General features: G+C 49.6%; 7 protein-coding genes across 7 annotated transcripts; 1 reads left to right on the top strand and 6 right to left on the bottom strand.

The window, feature by feature from the left end:
* Positions 1-1558: 1558 nt before the first annotated feature.
* BDW74DRAFT_72533 (uncharacterized protein) lies at positions 1559-2163 on the bottom strand. Its single transcript, XM_073733551.1, has 2 exons — positions 2157-2163; positions 1559-2100 (listed from the first exon to the last, which is right to left on the bottom strand). Exon 2 carries the CDS (start codon positions 1984-1986, stop codon positions 1639-1641), a length of 348 nt encoding a protein of 115 aa, XP_073587441.1. The 5' UTR covers positions 1987-2100; positions 2157-2163; the 3' UTR covers positions 1559-1638.
* On the bottom strand, positions 1902-2692 carry BDW74DRAFT_145196 (uncharacterized protein). The gene is made up of 3 exons (XM_073723166.1): positions 2518-2692; positions 2157-2443; positions 1902-2088 (listed from the first exon to the last, which is right to left on the bottom strand). Exons 1-2 carry the CDS (start codon positions 2554-2556, stop codon positions 2189-2191), a joined length of 294 nt encoding a protein of 97 aa, XP_073587440.1. The 5' UTR covers positions 2557-2692; the 3' UTR covers positions 1902-2088; positions 2157-2188.
* Positions 2693-3653: 961 nt separating this feature from the next.
* BDW74DRAFT_72515 (uncharacterized protein) lies at positions 3654-5756 on the top strand. Its single transcript, XM_073733550.1, has 6 exons — positions 3654-3775; positions 3831-4260; positions 4326-4478; positions 4534-4707; positions 4770-4892; positions 4974-5756. The coding sequence occupies exons 1-6, from the start codon at positions 3721-3723 to the stop codon at positions 5557-5559; spliced, it is 1521 nt and encodes a 506-aa protein (XP_073587439.1). The 5' UTR covers positions 3654-3720; the 3' UTR covers positions 5560-5756.
* Positions 5757-8063: 2307 nt separating this feature from the next.
* On the bottom strand, positions 8064-8819 carry BDW74DRAFT_173945 (uncharacterized protein; the record flags this gene model as incomplete). The annotated part of the gene is made up of 1 exon (XM_073727909.1): positions 8064-8819. The coding sequence occupies one exon, from the start codon at positions 8817-8819 to the stop codon at positions 8064-8066; it is 756 nt and encodes a 251-aa protein (XP_073587438.1).
* A 524-nt stretch (positions 8820-9343) lies between these two features.
* Positions 9344-10295, bottom strand: BDW74DRAFT_145193 (uncharacterized protein). Its single transcript, XM_073723165.1, has 2 exons — positions 10008-10295; positions 9344-9900 (listed from the first exon to the last, which is right to left on the bottom strand). The coding sequence occupies exons 1-2, from the start codon at positions 10096-10098 to the stop codon at positions 9809-9811; spliced, it is 183 nt and encodes a 60-aa protein (XP_073587437.1). The 5' UTR covers positions 10099-10295; the 3' UTR covers positions 9344-9808.
* A 355-nt stretch (positions 10296-10650) lies between these two features.
* Positions 10651-11779, bottom strand: BDW74DRAFT_173944 (uncharacterized protein; the record flags this gene model as incomplete). The annotated part of the gene is made up of 2 exons (XM_073727908.1): positions 10651-10947; positions 11603-11779. The coding sequence occupies 2 exons, from the start codon at positions 11777-11779 to the stop codon at positions 10651-10653; spliced, it is 474 nt and encodes a 157-aa protein (XP_073587436.1).
* Positions 11780-12273: 494 nt separating this feature from the next.
* Positions 12274-12582, bottom strand: BDW74DRAFT_173943 (uncharacterized protein; the record flags this gene model as incomplete). The annotated part of the gene is made up of 1 exon (XM_073727907.1): positions 12274-12582. One exon carries the CDS (start codon positions 12580-12582, stop codon positions 12274-12276), a length of 309 nt encoding a protein of 102 aa, XP_073587435.1.
* Positions 12583-16792: the final 4210 nt, after the last annotated feature.

The raw sequence follows: 16792 nt of genomic DNA, 5'->3' as shown, positions 1-16792 counted from the left end.
ATCTTTACTTTCAACGGCCTCCTTTCTCGATCTTCATCCTTGCCTCATACCTACCTCCAGCCGCATCTCAGCTACCGCTTCCAGCCTTCTTTTTTTCCCACCACCTTTCTTTAGCATTCACTCAGCTCCTTCATCTTCTCAAGACTTTCACGTCACGGTCCAGTATGCTTGTCCAAGCCACATTTGTCAACGTCAGCGCAACGCACCGAGTGCATCCAACAGAGCAAAGCATCAGCGGGTACTCGGTCACCGCGAGCCAGCACACACTCGAGGAATGACTTAAAGAGGTGCGCACCCTCACCCGATGGGTCACAAGAGCCGAGGACGGGGAGAACCTCTTCAACTATGATGCCCTGTTCTTCCCAATCGGGCTTGCAAACGAAACCTCCCCGACGTTGATGAGGTTTCACGGCATGATGTGTTTCCAGCCCCTCGCGAACCCCCTTCCACACCAGTGACCGACAGCCCTGGGGAGAGAAAGGAAGGGAAGAAGGGGCCCTGGCCTGGTGTCCATTGTTGTTTGGTGAATTGCCGGCGCCGCTGTAGTGAGTTTTCCCCTGCCGCTCGCTTACTTTGGCCTCTTTTTGCTGACGACGGCCGGAGTCCGCATTCCAATATCGCTGTCCAGTCTTACTCGAGGTTTTGGGTACCCAAGTCTAGGTGTTTTGAGCTGCGCTGTCCATATGTCTTTTTCTATCTACTTTACCGACGGCGTTGAACGGTTATTGGCATTTTGATGGTTGAGTACGGTGGTTGGAGTCAAAGCATCTTTTATGACCGGCGTTTTTCATGGGCTTTCTCTTCTTCTTGTCTAGATGCAATGCCGGACACATAATTTATCCTCCTCCGCTTCTCCCGAGGGGGGATTCGTCTCCTCTCTCTGTCTCCAACATCTCGCTCACTGTCCAGACAGTTTGCCATTCGCAGGAATTTTTAGGGGAAACTAGACTTAGGAGTTTTGGAGTCAGCTGAGACACGAGGCCTTACTGTATTAGGTAGGCTAGCCTCATCTATGGGCCGTCTCAAGCGTTCGATTGTATCTAAGGGCCATCTCAGTCATTAGGCGTGACCTTAGGTAGGTACCTTGGGTATGCCCTAACTCGTAGAGCATAGCGCCTTATGTTCTTGAAAACCGTTAAGGTTTGCTGAACTTATCTTTATGACTATTAAGGTTAAGCCCTATATACCCTAGGTATGGCACAATTAGTACAGGGAATACCTTATACCTAGGCCGATCTCTGGAAGCGAGCTCTTCGTAGTTCCTATCTCTCTGGTCTGGATAATGTTCCTGGCTCCGAAGGTCCCCTTTGACCCATTTTATTGCTGTGAGCATGATATAATGTGAAACATGCGGCTTTCTGGTTCTAGGGACTCAACAGAATGATACAGAAGTGAAAGCTACCATAGGCTACGGTTACGGTGATGATTTTCCCCGCTAGTGGCGTATGAGATCGTGGGGGGAGAAGAATGGCCAGGAGCGAAGAGGGGATTCTATGCATTTCGGCTGTGTTGTCTAGGTATCTGCAAACAATCTTCCTCAACCTTCTTCTCTAAGGTATGGTACGCTCCCGTGATCCTGTATATCTACTGTTCGATGGGCTGAAAATGCTAATATGATTACTTAGGTAAGCCCGTATTCTAAAGTGGGTATGTCTCCCGGCTCTTTGCATGAGTGCCGATACTCTGGCACCCACTGGCATTCCTATTCCTCTCAACCTTGCACCTTCGGTATTCCTGATAGTATTGGAGATAAACAAGGCTAACTGGACAGGTATACCTACTTTTTTGCGCCTGCATCTTGACAAAGCCACTGGAAACAGATTCCCCGGGGCCGGTTACTCGGGAAGATACCATAGAGCTGGAGAAGAAGAAGAAGAAGGAGAAGGAGAAGGAGACAACTATCAGCACCAAAAGTGTGTTGTTTCTCATTCGTAGTCTTAGTGCAAGCACTAGCAATAATGAATTACGCCCGGAAGCAAATGACATCAAGAAAGACAAACATTGGCTTACCTTCACCCTATATGATTTGTTATGTTTGAACGCCGAAGACGAGGGACCCTTGATACTACCATAACGAACGAACAGAGACTAACACTTAGGCTCGAGGCCCGTCAGAGTCAATAGGCAAGATACAGGAAACATAAGAACTAACATACCAGCAACAACCAATCCAATGTAACAAACCGGTCTAAACACGCGAATGCGGCTTCCCCATATGAAACACGCTATGCAAATGCTCGATGATGATCTCGCCGGCATGGCTTTTTGGCATGTCTAACGAGGAATGATAGATGTCGTCAAACTTCATCATGTCAAAGATAAACCAGCGGCTGTTGATGTTCTTGACAAGCGAGTAATCAATATTCTTGATCCAAAGCGCCAGGGCTTCTTCGCTGGATGCGGTGATCCGGTAGCGATTCGCGCCGTTGTCGCCGACGCCGTCCTGTTAGCGAGGGTTAGTGGTTGGCTTCAATTTAGAGGTACGTGTTAATGAAGGTGGGTGAATGGGGTTCTTACAGTGAGGCCGACGGCGTAGGCGGTGATAAATCCGGGCATGGTCGTGATAGTGGTAGGAAGAGGTGTTGACACGGGAGTGGTTGATGGAAGGGACGTTGTTTCAGAGAACTGGAAGGAGGGGAAGGACTGGACGGGGAAAGGAGGAGTATTTGAGTCGAAGCTCACTGCTAAGCGTGGGAAGAAGGGTACAAAGGGTTCTTGTTTGTGGCGAATGGTCTTAGTTCCGAACCATCTAGGACTATTATTACATGTCTTTGTCTTTTTGTTTAGGGGCGAAGAAGAAAAGAAGAAAAGAAGAAAAAGAATAGAAGGACAGAATAAAGTATAATAAAGATCTTTATTCTTTCAACTGCAGGGTCTCTCCAGCAGTGACCTTTGAGGAGACCTGGCCAAGGAGGGTTAGGCAACTTGGATAGGTAGTCGGCGAGAGTGCTGTTGCTCTATTCTAATATGGTTCACAATACGCGGTAACCAAAGAGCACTTATTAAATACTATCAAAACAAGTGTAGCCAAGTGTGCCGGAGGCTGATGAGCTGAATATCACAAACGTAAAGTACTACCATATGGTAATATACAGGTCTGTACATTGTCGTCTCTTGCTCAGCCCCAGGGTTGCCGTGACTTAGCTGCATAGGTACACTTAGTGAAACAACCTTGGAACCTCGCGCATACCAAACCCAGCAATGCCGATATTAGGGAACTGGACAACTAACTACATGACACCTCGCAGTACCAGGATGGACGGCAGCAACAGCTCTTTGGGATCACGACGTACATGCAGCGTGGTGGCACAGCCTTATGAGGCAACCTCGGTCCCAAGCTGGAGGCCGGCGGTTCCTGGGCGCATGACCTCATGAGTGTTATTTCTCGGGGTCTCTGACTTGCAGGGCCTAGCGCCCTATTTTCTCGGGGATTTCCCAGGATCTGATAGGCCTGGTTCCAGCCAAGGTTTCCACTCCGTCCAGTAAGGCTGAGCCCTGAACGACCCGGTGGGCGGGTATAGCGCTGGGCTCCAACCAGGCGCAGTGCCAAGAGAACATGCTGTGCCCGTAGCAGATGCGATACGGGAATGATGAGTACTTAACAAACGCAATGTCCCCTGCGCCCTGGTCATATCTAGGCAACTCGATATTTGCCATAGACGCTCGCAGCTTCCGGTTCTTGTCGCGATACCTAGGTATGCTAAGACGAGCACAGCAGCGATGATTCACAACAAGATTGCCTTTGCCGCCCTCCTAGCCGGCACCTTGCTAGCAGGTACACATCTCCAGATATCCCGAGTTTAGATTGATAGCTAAGAAATGGCCTTAAGGCGCCCGCGCCCGGGAATGCCTCACAAACGAGACAGACCCTGCGCCCTGGTACCTCTCGCACTCACTTACCCTCACGAGCCCCGACCAACTGATCCCACTCGCCGACTGCGAGACTATAATCGGCGACATCGACATCCACAAAGACTTTTCCGGCTCGATTGTCCTCAACGCGGTTACCAATTTCACAGGCAGGATTATGGGTGATGTCCATGCGGACAATACCGGGCTGGACGCCATCGAGATGCCCAACCTCGTCTACATCGTGGACTTCAGACTGTACAGGGTATTGGGCGTAAATAGCATCCTGATGCCAAAGCTCGAAAGCGTCACGATGCAGCTGGATATCACCCAGGGGGCTGAAGATGCAGTCATGGATTTCGGGGCGTTGACGAAGGTGAATATTATTGATATCGCGGGGACGTGGACAAAGTATGCACGCACAGAAACATTAGTCTATGGAGTTGGTGTTAAATGTGCTAACAATACCAATTCAGCGTCTCTTTCCCCGCCCTCGAAACGGTGGATAGCTTCTACATCTATACCGATCCGTCAAGAGAGCTCGTGAATAATCGGGCGGACCCTGTTGATATAGACCTTTCCGCCCTGACCAGCGTACGAGATTTGGCGGTCTTTGGCCATGTTCGAAGGTTTGGCTCTTCCTTCTCCATCGTGGAATAATGCCCGTTACTCACAATGAGCCAGCTTGTCAACCCCCAACCTCGAGTTCCTAGGGGAGGCCGAGGAACTAGCATACCCCAGGGAAGTAACTACAGGGGGACTGCGGGTTGTAGCCAACTATACGGACTTCTCCGGTATATTTTTGCCCGCGCTAAGAGAACTGCATGGGACGTTGGCAGTGGAGGGGCATATATCAATGTATGTACTATCGCCGGCATAATCTATTCGAGGACAATTACCGTACTAACGGAAACCCACAGCATCGACCTTTACGATCTCGCCCAAACAGACGCCGAGATAACTGTGAATGCCGCGTCCCCAGTGGAGATCTACTCGGCCCTCGAGAAAGCCGGGGAAATCGACATCAGAGGCGACCTTGCAGTGTATGAACCGCACCATATTCTATTCCAAGAACATACTCCTATCACGATAACCTGAAACTGACACCCTCCCTCTTCTCTCAGGATAAACTTCACAAACCTCACCCGCGCGACAGCACTGAACATCGCCCCAAACCCCAACACGAAACTCCACTGCCCCGCAGACCTCATCCACACCTACAGAAACACAAACTACCCGGACGAGCCCTCCTTCTGCGACGCCGAGAGCCTCGAACTTGCAGGGAAGACAACCTATACCCCTGCAGTGCCATCGCCATCGTCGTCGTCTACGCCATCCTATACCCCCACCCCGACACCATCCTTTACACCCACGCCGACTCCCAGCTCGAGCGGTGGGAAGCTGGGTGCCGGTGGTGAAGCGGGGATTGCGGTTGCGGCTGTTGCGGCGGGGGCGTTTTTGATAGGCAGTTTTGCGGTGCGCAGGCGGAATAAGAGGCGTCTTGGTAGGGAGGATGGTAGTACTCGCGTTGGTGCAAGGGGATCGGCGACTCAGGCGGCGCCGAAGGGTAATCGGGGTCAAGGTAGTTATAGACCAGCTTCTGCATCTGTATCAGCATTTGTGCCTGCACCTGCGTCGGTGTCTGGAGATATTGTTGAAGCCTTGCCGCGGCATTCAGAGGATGTGGCGCCGCCTCCGTACTCGAGATGAGATGATCGCTAGGGGTTTGGAGGATAAGGGGAGCGACGAATAGTCGCGACTTATACGAAGATACTTATATATTCTGTTTACTGTGCGTATTACTAGTTCTCATAGCAGGCGGAGGTTTTGTCCGCACTGTGGCACTTTTGGGAGATCAAGTTCTTCATACCATACCATTAGTACCCTCCAGAATACTACTATAGAAAAACATCAAGGAATAACAATCCAATACACTCAAGGGAATCTTGGGTCATTTTGTAAATATCAAAAAAAAAAAAAAAAAAAAAAAAAAAAAAAAAAAAAAAAAAAAAAAAAAAAAAAAAAAAAAAAAAAAAAAAAAAAAAAAAAAAAAAAAAAAAAATTTATTTCCCGGTGAGATGGTCCAGTTGGCGACACCGGGCGACATTCAACCAAAGAGAACGACCAGTTTTTTTTACCTTAACTTCCCAGATACCGCACCTAAGCTCCGTGGTCCCGCGTTCGAGGCCGACCTTGGATCCATCGTGTCATTTTGTTCTTTTCTTTGGAGTACCACTTTTGTTACTATTGATCAATAACTATCTCTCTTCAATAGCTACTTCGAGCTGTCTCCGTTAGCCTTGAATTTCGATTCTCGATGTATAACTGTGGGCCCTGCATGCAGAATGCAGAGTGGGCCTGCGGCGGGGTGGCGTTCCCGTCCCGAACCCGCGCCATCTTTCTCACGAACTACCGTACTCAAGTGCTATGCCCATGGTAGTACCACACCGAGTTTAGCAAAGAAAGACCAACCACACCGCCTCATTCAACCTGCTTGTTTTGTTTTGGCTTTATTATTCGACGGATCTGCGGTGTATGCGTTTCCTTGCGTGCGGATGCCCCCGCCTTGGCCTGTCCAGGCGGGAACGGGACGCAAGACCGGAGTCGAGGCCAAGGCAGAGGATCACCTGCTCGGAAAGACAATGCAAATGCATTTGATTTTGGTTCCACAGCATTAAAGGAAAGGAAAGTGGGGGGCAGAGTTGCGGAAGATGAGGATTAAGTATACCATACTGTATTGTATGATATACAATATTTGTATTCAAAAGGAGGCGGACGCGATCCTCTGTCCCTAAAGCATGTGGTTGATTTCGTTTGCCAGGTATGACGGTATGATGTTATGATGTACGGTACAGATAAGGAGAAAAAGAAACAAAAGAAGAGCAACCCACAACAGGTACTTTCATTATTACATTCTATCTGTATCATGTAATTCAAATCCAAATTCAAATCCATCTTTACTGGACCTTGATTGTCTTGCCCCAATCGCTTCCCCATCCCCGCCGCCCTAAGTCTAACTCAACCTACCCACTACCTACCTACCTACCCAACGCTCACGTCTTCAACGCAGAATCACCATACCCGCTCGGCAGATTGCGCCCGCCTGGATTCTGCCTCAGACCCTGCCCCTGGCCCTGGCCTTGCCCCTGCTGCTTAGTGTTTTCGCTGATGCCGAAGTTCGTGCTGGGGTTGTCATTGAGAGTGTCTTCGGTATTGTTTTGGCTCTTGCTTTGGCTTGATAGACCGGCGTCGGGCATTTGGGATGTTGCTTGCTCTGCCATGCGGCTAGGCTGGTATTTGTTGCTTGACATGGTAGTGTTGGATGAGTTATTTTAGGTATAAGAAGAGGAGGGTGAGGATGAGGAGGAGGATGTGCGTTTGATGCTTGTGCTTGTGTTTGTGTTTGGTTGTTTTTGATGATTGGAATTTTTGGAAGGTGCTAGGTAGGTATAGTAGAGTTTCGTTGGTGCGGGTTGTCGGGAACTATATACCCTACCTTGGTAGGTAGATTACCCAACGCTCTATCACATGCATGTCGTATTATAGATATGTGTTTTGGTGGTCGTAAACATAAACATAAACATGACGTGGGTAGGGGTCCATGGGATGTGATCACCTGCAAGTATGTAACACTGATGCACCCTGATATCACCCCGTGTCATCCCGCAGGAAACGTTATCAAGTATCTGGGTAGCGTGGTGGTAGTCACTGGTGGAGACCTGAAGGGATCCGGTACATGACATGTATGGCGAATGTTTGGTATGGGGAAGGTCGTTCTACTTCATGTGATTCAGTCTTTAGGTACATCATGATGACCTGCGTTGTATCTCGCATATTCAAGTCAGATCATCGCGCGACTCTGCGTAAGCTGTGGAACAACGGGCTACCAACCAAGACACCACTGCCTTAGGTAAACGAAGTACCTGGGTCGACTACCAGTACACATACCATACCTAAATAAGAGATGGGCAATAGGGTTGGGTATGGCAGAAAGGTCCAGGGATAGGGATCGATACAAGACCCAAATGTTCCGAGTCGAGTCAGAGACAAGGAGCTGGAGTTAGACCCATCCATCCATGTCCACATCAAGTATGTCCTGTCCCGTTCCGTCCTGTCCGAAATTACTCGACAACAGCAAAACCTCTACTTCGGGCAAACAGGCAGGGTATACACTCCCAGTCCCGTCTGCAAACACCCAATCCACACCCGAGGTCCTACGCCCACCCAGCCGGCGCCAACGCCATATGCCGCCCAACACCCGTATACCCAGCCTGAAAGCACACATCAATGCGCTCCTTCGTCGCGCTCTTAACCCTCTCTTTCCACGTTGGCCTGAGCTTCGCGCTATACGTCCGCCATAGCATCGGCAGGATGCGCACGTCCTGAGCACAGTAGCGTATGATCTTCTCGGACAGCGGTCTCGCATTAAACACCTCGTACGACCCGCCGCGCTCTGGCGCAAAGAGCTTGCGTCCGTTCTCTTTGACACGATTCCACTCGATGGCTTCGGTCAGCGTCAGCCCGCCATCTCGCTCAATGGCCTTGGCTAGGCCGTTAATGCACCGGCGGGAGAAAGATCGCGTTGCGAGTTCGAGCAGCTGGATGTCCTGGATGCCGGATAGGTAGACGCCGAACTGGCTGTAGAGGGCGTCGGAGTCGTTGCGCACGTCGAAGAAGGCTTTTTGGGTGGTAGACGACTCGAGGATCGACTTTAGGGTTGTGCCGGTCGCAGAGGTGGTTGTGAAGGCTGTTTGACCGAGGACGTGGATGTCGATCAGGTAGATCTCGTTCAGGGGTAGCACGTAGATCTGCATTATGGAGATGGAGCCGTGCCGGGAGAGGTTTATGCCCTCGAGGTCGATATAGAGGGAGGGCGGGTCGCTGGGGAGGTTGGGGAGGTTGGTCAGGTCTTCGAGCACTTGGGTTAGGGCTGCGGTGGTGTCGATGACCTTTGGGGGTGGGGTCGACATGTTGGACTTTCCTATTTTGCGTATATCAATGATATAGGAGTAATGACGTCTGGATCTGTGCACGCTCGGTGCGGAATATCAGCGGTCAGAGGACCCCTTCTTATAGACATCCTCTTGTCCGCAACGTCTAGCCCATCAACGCTTATGTCGTACAAGTGTTGGTGGATTGAGGCCTACCATGCTGCCTTGCTGCAAGACCACGACCAAGCCGCCAATAAAGAGACGTGAAAAACTAACTTTGAGGCCTACCACTGCATTTTGACAAAGCATCTGGTTATCTTTGACGCTATCATACCTCTGAATGTATATCACCAGGTAATATAAACCACCTTACCCGAATAAGCAATTTGAGGCCTACCCTTTTTGCCAAGCCCTAGCTCGATCCTTCCGGCCTGACCTGCCCCATGCCTACCCTACCAATGCTATTGGCCTTGGTTTCCGGGCTTCTAAATACTTAACAGAAGTTTTTTGCCGAGTTAGTTCCTCTTTTTTTCTCCTCCACAGCAGTGCCTCTCGCTAGAGAGGCCGCCTGGTCCACTCTTTTACACCCATCTCAGACCTCTTGCTCTGCTCACGTTTGTTTCAAGATACTACTTGGACGTTGCTTGTTCTATTCTTTCCTTCTTCCCCGCCCATTCCCTCGTGCCGGAGGGTAACTGCGTGTTCCTGACTGTTTCAAGCTCTCAAAACCTACCTACCTACCCTTTCTGCTCGCTCTCCTCGGCCTGAACCCTCAATCGAATCAGCCTGGACCCAACCGACACGAACTCGAAGATTTTCACCCGTTTGTTGATCCGGTTTGGTTGGATAACAGGAATTCTGGCCCTCTTCCTAGCTACCCAGACATTGGACACAGTTTACCTCCGGCACCTTCAGCTTCAGCTTCACCTGTACCTTCTTTATTGTCTCCATTTGATCTCTCCCATGACTTTGGAAACGCTACAGGCCCTATTTCCTCTGGCCTTGAGACTGTTGATGCTCAACCTGAATCAGCCGAGAATGTCCCTGTATCTCCCGCTGCCGCTAATCCCCTGCAATGCACCATCTGCAAACGCACATTCTCCAAGAGGCATGAACTCAAGTAAGTTATCCTCTTTAGCTTTCCTTCCCTTTCCGACCCCAAGGAAAACTCGTGGCGACCCGCTGCCCATCCTGGTCTTTCCTAGGCTAACAACGCATGCATATTAGCCGCCACGCAAAATCCCACTCGAAGCCCTTCAAATGCACGGCCGCCAACTGCACTGAAGACTTCCGATACAAAAAGGACCTCGAGCGGCATGTCAAGTCAAGACACTCTGAGAATGTCGAGGGGTATGAGCCGTGGTTCTGTCCGGTTGCAGGTTGCAAGTACAGTCAGGCGTATGGGCGTGGATTTTCAAGGCTGGATAACTTCAAGAGGCATCTTAGGGTGCATTCTAAGTAGCGTCAAGAGAGCGACTAGCTTAGCTAACGTGGATCTTATCAGTCATTGTCGTACCGGTTCCATACTAAACTATCAGGTGTCACCTGGTGCAGCGATATTTTTCCGAGTTCCAGATGATTGCAACATCAGAGCTACCGATGGGAAGTGGACAGTTCAGACTTAAGGGACCTTGGTTCTCAATACCTACTCCGTAGCAAAGTGCGCATCCAGCATGCCTGGCCCGAAGGTATTTGTATATACACAATTATAACAAGAATTAGCTACCTACCATAGTATCCATCCAGCGCCAAGGTGTAACCTCCATTGCATTCGATCCCTGAATCTCTCTTTTCGAGCCCACAGCCGATACCCCCAGTGCTACGCTCCAGGATCGAAACACTCACGGCTTCATTGCGCCCCAGCCAGAACCTAACGGCCCGATCGATACTCCTGGAATGCCTCGAAAGACGGCATGAAGCCTCGGCGGGTTATGTTGGCGTTACCGTCTGCGTCTGCGTTGGGGTGTGGATGGATGCTTGTGTTTGAATCGTTACTCTTGTGGTCTGTTTCTTCGAGGAAGGTGGACAATGGCTCGGATTCATCTGGCATTTGGGCGGCTCTCGCTGTTTGGTTTGCGGGGTGGGGATGGGAGTGAGTAGACTGGACGCCGGTCTCGGGGATGGAGGGGTTATTAGACATGATGGTTGCGGCTAGGGCTAACGGGATCTAGTAGTGTAGGATGGATGCAAAGGCAAACAGCAAAACTGAAGTTCCGAACGCAAGCGCGAATGCTTCGGGTTTTGATAGGAGATAACTAGTGGTAGCGTAAAGAGATTGTCCTGTATATGTGCTCGAGGTTTAGAAAGTTGAAGTTTGGTTCTGATTTTGGTTCGGGAGCGGGCTGCAGGGTCCATGCTTTATACCGCGGACTCCGCCGAGTACCCACCGCATTGATGTCATACATAGGTATGTATCTATGTAACCAGCCTAGAATGGTTGTGAATTGCAATCAGATGCGGGGATCCCAGGCATCATTACCTGCAGGTGCGTTACACACAGATGCAGGTCGATATCACCGCATGTCATCCGGTGCCGTGGCAGGACTTATCTAGTATACATCATACATGACATGAACAGGACCTTGCAGCACTGACGGGATCGAGTTGAAGAATGGGACTAACAAATTTCGAATCCGTCAATTTTCCCCCAACCAAGTTTTCTTCTCCCTGCACACTCCACTCGAGGCGAACAAAACCTGACCTCAGGAATCCGGGAAGCGAAGATAATCTTCCAATCCTCGGCCATACTCCGGCTGGAGAATGCTGGAGAAGTATCGCGAGAGCCGCCTTCGCCGAGTAGGAAATACATTCGGTTCACGAACCTCGTCCTGGGCGCTGGGGTTGCTGAGGTCGGTTTTGTCATCTTTGGACGGAGGCCTGTCCGCAGGGGATTGTTGTTTGTCTTGCTGGGGAAGCTGGAGGTGACCTGGTGCGTAGCTTGTCTCGAGGGGGCTCTGATTGCTGTAGTCGTAATGGTAGCGATCGCGCGAGTAGTCCATGATATCTAGGGATACGGACTGAGGATGAAACCTGACTGCCTCTATATTATGGGAGCGGTTGGAGGATAGTTGCTTGCAGAGGGTATTGCTTGCAGAGGGTATTGCTTGCAGAGAGTAATGCTGGTGGTTACCGTACCGCATGGCTAACAGGACGGAATAGCAAGGGGACCATCGACGGGTTTTACAGGCCGGGATCACAGCTTGCTTACTGGATCAGCGGCAAGTAAGAGAGGTCATAGATATGTATTAGTGGCAACCGAGCTAAATCCATGGCTCTGGTATCCGTTCGGGAGATACTCCCACGCAGCTGATCGGGAGCATAAACTTAATAGCAAGGTAAAAGATATTTTTCTACAGCGGCGAGAACCTGGTTAAATCTCAATATAGTAGCATTAAGAGAAGAGCATAACAAATAAACAACCCACTGTGGAGTATTACCGCCAAGCTAGGATAGAAATTTGTACACATCTCAAAAGTTACCGCAATGAAATCCCTCATCGCGGCACCGGACTCGACACCCCACTCGGCACCTCCCAGATATCCGAGTCGTCGTCCATCGCCGACCACCTCCTGCTTTCCTGGCCATCGATGGCCTTGTACAGCCCGGACATGGTGACGCCTTCTGAGTTTAGGCTGGGCTTGTGGGCGGGCGGTTGCGTGCTCGGCCCGAACGAAGTTGAGGAGAATGTGTCTCCGAATGCTGGGACTTGGGCTTGAGGTTCCGATGCTAGATTCTGAGCTCTGTCAGTGACTGTGGGAGCGGGTCCAAGTTGTTGGGTGGTTGGTTCGTCTTGTCGAGCCATGGCTTTGATAATGGGAGGGAGTTTGTCGCGGAGGGTTCGGAGCGTAATTTGGTATGGGCTTCTCGTCGGCGAGTGGGCTTGAACAGCTTAAATAGACGTCAGGGCTCTGTAAGCTCTATGGGGTATTGTTTCGATGGAAGGATCATTAGGCGCATGGTGGTGAGGTGGGTGGCGATTGATCCAGTCGTGATGTCAACACTCGGCGCGAGCAGCGGAGAATAAAGCCCTAAGTCGATGCGGGACAACATACTTTACAGCTCACTAGAAATAACACATCTAGACAATTTTAGACTGCAGGATTTGAAGGACATTGCCTTTGAGTCATATTCTTGACTGTTATTGAGTCGGGACGAGCAGTCTACCTATATACATTTGCTCACTTCCACCATTCCTATTCCCATTCAGCTTGTAACCTAATTCTTACACAAATGAAACATATGGGATTGGGAATATATGGCAACCATGAAGACAAAGGGTCTTCCGCATTGCAATGTAAAGTTGCCCAGATCGACCACTGTCAAAAGATCGGCAAGGATATATATACGTCCAAACGGCGGAAATTATTTCAAGACGAGTTCACGCTTGGAAAGCCTCTGCCCTGATCCGAGAGCCAGTCGTACAATGGATAGAAGCTCGCGTTTCGATTGTGCTGTATTTTGTTAGTCTTTGGTTTAGAGCGCATTGTCTTCGGTTAACTCTAGGCAGTCAAGACGGCTGGCTGGGCAGAAACATGGCTTCGTCGTCCGTAAAGTATACTTTTTTTGTGTTAAGTTAGCTTGTAAAGCTCCGCTGGATCTAACTATTGCAGATCCAGCCCTGTTGAGACGGCACGCCAAATCCAGATCCAGGTCCAGTAGCTTTTGCAGTTACGTGGCCCTGCCCTGTGTACTCCTAGACATAGCTGCGTTGTACAAAACGTAATATCTTCGATTTAGCAGCATGAAACGGCCCAACGCTGTGATTTGCTCCGCCTACTCACTCAATATTACGTACCGAGCTTGGCTGGCATACACCCAGCAGCCGGGAGTCACGCGACCATCTTTTTAAACCTAATCTGCGATGGGTTGAGGCGTATTATCAGCCCTGAAGATTATACTTGCGTTGCTCGTACGCTATACACATGGTACCTGGCCTTCGAATCATCTTTGCAAGCATCATTGTAGTCATCAACGAGAATTTGACCGTCACGGCCTCGGAGTGTTGACTCCTATCCCTTATCAGATTCAGGCACCCACATTGGTGAACCTCAAAAGTCATCTATGCGGTTTGGTGCCGCAGTAACCGTGCCCGCTTAAGGTTAGGAAAGTTTAGATGCGGGACATACAGGTGGGAAGGGGACCATCCGGTTGATCATCTTCCATGCGTCCATGAGACCAAAATCTCTCTGGCCTGCGAGAGCTCTTCGCAGGGAATTTTTATATGAAGCCAGGAAGAGGCTTGAAGAGCATCACGTTTCTGGTTTGGAGTATTTCTCCAGAGATAGGCGTGCTGCATTCTGAGGAAGATAGGACAGCGCCTTCGAGTTCAAGCTTAATGACCTTAAAACTAGGATACTTGGAGGGGCCTCAATATTCCTGGTCTATCGTGTTTACGTATAGAGGACCAGGGCATCCAGACATGGTACCCGGCCTACAGGTAGCCAAAACAGACCGCATCACCAAGAACCTTGTTGCTATCAAATTAATATATGATACTCCGCTACTCCACCAATACCCCTCTCCTCCACCTTTAGCAGCCCCCTCCAACGTTGAACAGAGGATCAACTACCGTATATTCCATAGTTTGGCACGGCACGACGTGGTCACACGCTGACTCCCAACAAGCTTGTTGGTGGAATCTACATGTGATGGCAGGACGCACAGGCGCATGAGGGAGCGATAAGGTTTGTATACCAGTACCCTTGGCACACATTCAAGTACCATACCTATGTTGGCAGCGGATGTTCGCCATTGGGCAGCAGTAGCTCAACCGGAGGTCGATGATCTGGGCAGGCACCGGCAAAGCAGGAGTTCTGGCCATGGTTGATGTTTTCCGTGCCATCGTTTTTCCTACCAGTGTGACGATAATTTACAGTGCATTCAACCATATAAGAAAGCCCACGGGCACGCCCGAGTTCACGGCCATTGGATTCCTACCTACGGCGCATATGAACAGACGAGTGATTCACAGAGATTGCTAGACCACCTAGGTAGTATATCATAGACTGTACCATACTATCATAACGGCCCATCAGATCACCAGCGGCGGATTCCAGAAGGCATGAGGATTGCATAGCCAACATTAGTATGGCACTCTTGTCTACAAGTACAACCAGCAGCCACATGTAATGGCAATACCGTCTCTGTTTACATGCTTTTTTTTGTTCTATGCCGCGAGTGTCGCAGTAGGTGATCCCGGAGGGTATTCTTGCAGGAATTTGGTCTTGATGTTGTATCAGCAAATGTTATAAATAAGGCCAAATGTATAAGCCCGCTCACCCCTTGTATTATTCCCTCCACGACCAAGCCAAGGAAGGCATAGCGAGCTTGCAAACGGGTTAAGGTCCGTATAACATTAATTGGCCCGGCCCTGTACCAAGCAGTGATCAAGTTTAAGAAATATCAGAATTGACAAGGTCTCTGCGAGGACCCTTGACCGTGGAAGGTGTGCTGGAAGCCTGCAATAGATATAGTGTACAACGACTTTGGAAATCAATGAAGGGAGGTAACCATACGATCGATCTGCCCAGTATACGTAAGAACCGCCCAACGTTATCGCAACTTTTTGCTCGGGACTTAGATATTCTTTAAGCGTTCAAGTCCTGAAAATTAAACGTGGTCCGCAACGGCGACGCCACTATGTTCTCTAACAAAACGAGGGTTGCATGGGTGCAGGGGATTAGGTCTGCCCCGTGGGCAATCAGAATCGGACATCAATCCCATGGTGTAAACGCCTTCTTATTATTCGTTTTGGACATCCTTTATCAAATTGAAGGAATGACATCTGGCGGCCAATCTGAATTGGACAAGAACCTGCCGCTCACTAGGGCGTGATAGCAGGCAGTCTCCACCTTGAGTAAGAGACAGAGCCGTACGGCTGCCGCATTACTCAGTTACGGATACTCAACCAGCATAATGGCAGGATCCGCCATGCCCCAAGTCCTCAGAAGCAGTCAAATGCATTGCGATTCCTCTTTAGTACGAACCCAACATTCTATCTCTCCCTGATCAAAATCAAGAACCACAGCATGAAGTTCACAGGCCAGTTCGTGCGTAATGCACAAGCCCGGAACTACCATAAGAAAAGGTTAGAGAATATCAACAAGGGATCAATATCAATGATTGGCTTCCGAACCCTTGCGTGCGGGCGTAGTTGGCATTGACCTAAAAAACACATATTTCTTGTAGAAGTCTCTTGCGTGTGCAGGATTGATGCGGAATATCCCAAACACTGGGGAGGTATTTGACTAATAATACTAAGGACTATTTTCTGGCAATTGTGACTCCATACCCATACCTCTGGTCGAACAACCACCATGTGGCAATGTTCACATAGAGCTCATATCCCTCTAATATTGTGGAACTTTACTGCGGCCACACAGGCATACCTAAATCACCCACTCCGAATAGCTTGCATCTTCCATATTTAGTTCCATCTTTATGCGGTTGATGTTTGGACAGCTACCTGCATGCTTTATAGTACGATGGAGCTGGTGAATGCCAGGAAGACACCCTGAGTTCAAGTGATGAGTAAAGGTTCATGTCCAGAAAATTATGGTATACAATCATGGATCAGCGAGAAATCAAATTTCCGTTGCTGTGATGATCCATCTTGGTTCTCGTCTGTACGGGGCCTGCAACCTACTATATACCAGTTTGATACAGAAAGGCCCTTCTCAGTGGGTGTAAGTATTGTCCCCAGCATAGACGGCGAGTGGCATGTAAACAGCCATCACAAGTTGAAAGAACACTTCAGTCTAGACCTCAAAATACCTAAGCGACCCGGCCCCTGGAGCGATTCGCTAATATTAATGGAGCAAAACCATTCTTAAATCGGACACTTCCTTAAGAATTACAGATATAGTATAGCCGATTTGCATGGGGCAGAGTCGCATGTATATATGGCAGAGATCGGTGGATTTGCTGTATCTGGTGAGGGGCGCGCGGCCAATTTGCAGCCTTGAAAGAGGCGACAACATATCATGACCAGGGATTGAACCATTTCAATGCCG

This window comes from Aspergillus multicolor (genome assembly GCF_047715735.1).
Source record: "Aspergillus multicolor strain CBS 133.54 unplaced genomic scaffold BDW74scaffold_3, whole genome shotgun sequence".
Lineage (NCBI taxonomy): Eukaryota > Fungi > Ascomycota > Eurotiomycetes > Eurotiales > Aspergillaceae > Aspergillus > Aspergillus multicolor.
This window is presented reverse-complemented; position numbering and strand designations above follow the sequence as displayed.

Excerpts from the sequence above, each read along its gene's own strand:
- BDW74DRAFT_72533 (XM_073733551.1), bottom strand. The coding sequence starts at position 1,986 with ATGTCATTTGCTTCCGGGCGTAATTCATTATTGCTAGTGCTTGCACTA.
- BDW74DRAFT_145196 (XM_073723166.1), bottom strand. The coding sequence starts at position 2,556 with ATGCCCGGATTTATCACCGCCTACGCCGTCGGCCTCACT. Across the intron at positions 2,444-2,517 it reads CCTACGCCGTCGGCCTCACT|GACGGCGTCGGCGACAACGG; the intron begins GTAAGAACCCCA and ends CCTCGCTAACAG.
- BDW74DRAFT_72515 (XM_073733550.1), top strand. The coding sequence starts at position 3,721 with ATGATTCACAACAAGATTGCCTTTGCCGCCCTCCTAGCCGGCACCTTG. Across the intron at positions 3,776-3,830 it reads AGCCGGCACCTTGCTAGCAG|GCGCCCGCGCCCGGGAATGC; the intron begins GTACACATCTCC and ends AATGGCCTTAAG. Across the intron at positions 4,708-4,769 it reads GTGGAGGGGCATATATCAAT|CATCGACCTTTACGATCTCG; the intron begins GTATGTACTATC and ends GGAAACCCACAG.
- BDW74DRAFT_145193 (XM_073723165.1), bottom strand. The coding sequence starts at position 10,098 with ATGCCGCTCGAGGTCCTTTTTGTATCGGAAGTCTTCAGTGCAGTTGGC. Across the intron at positions 9,901-10,007 it reads AGTGGGATTTTGCGTGGCGG|TTGAGTTCATGCCTCTTGGA; the intron begins CTAATATGCATG and ends AGGATAACTTAC.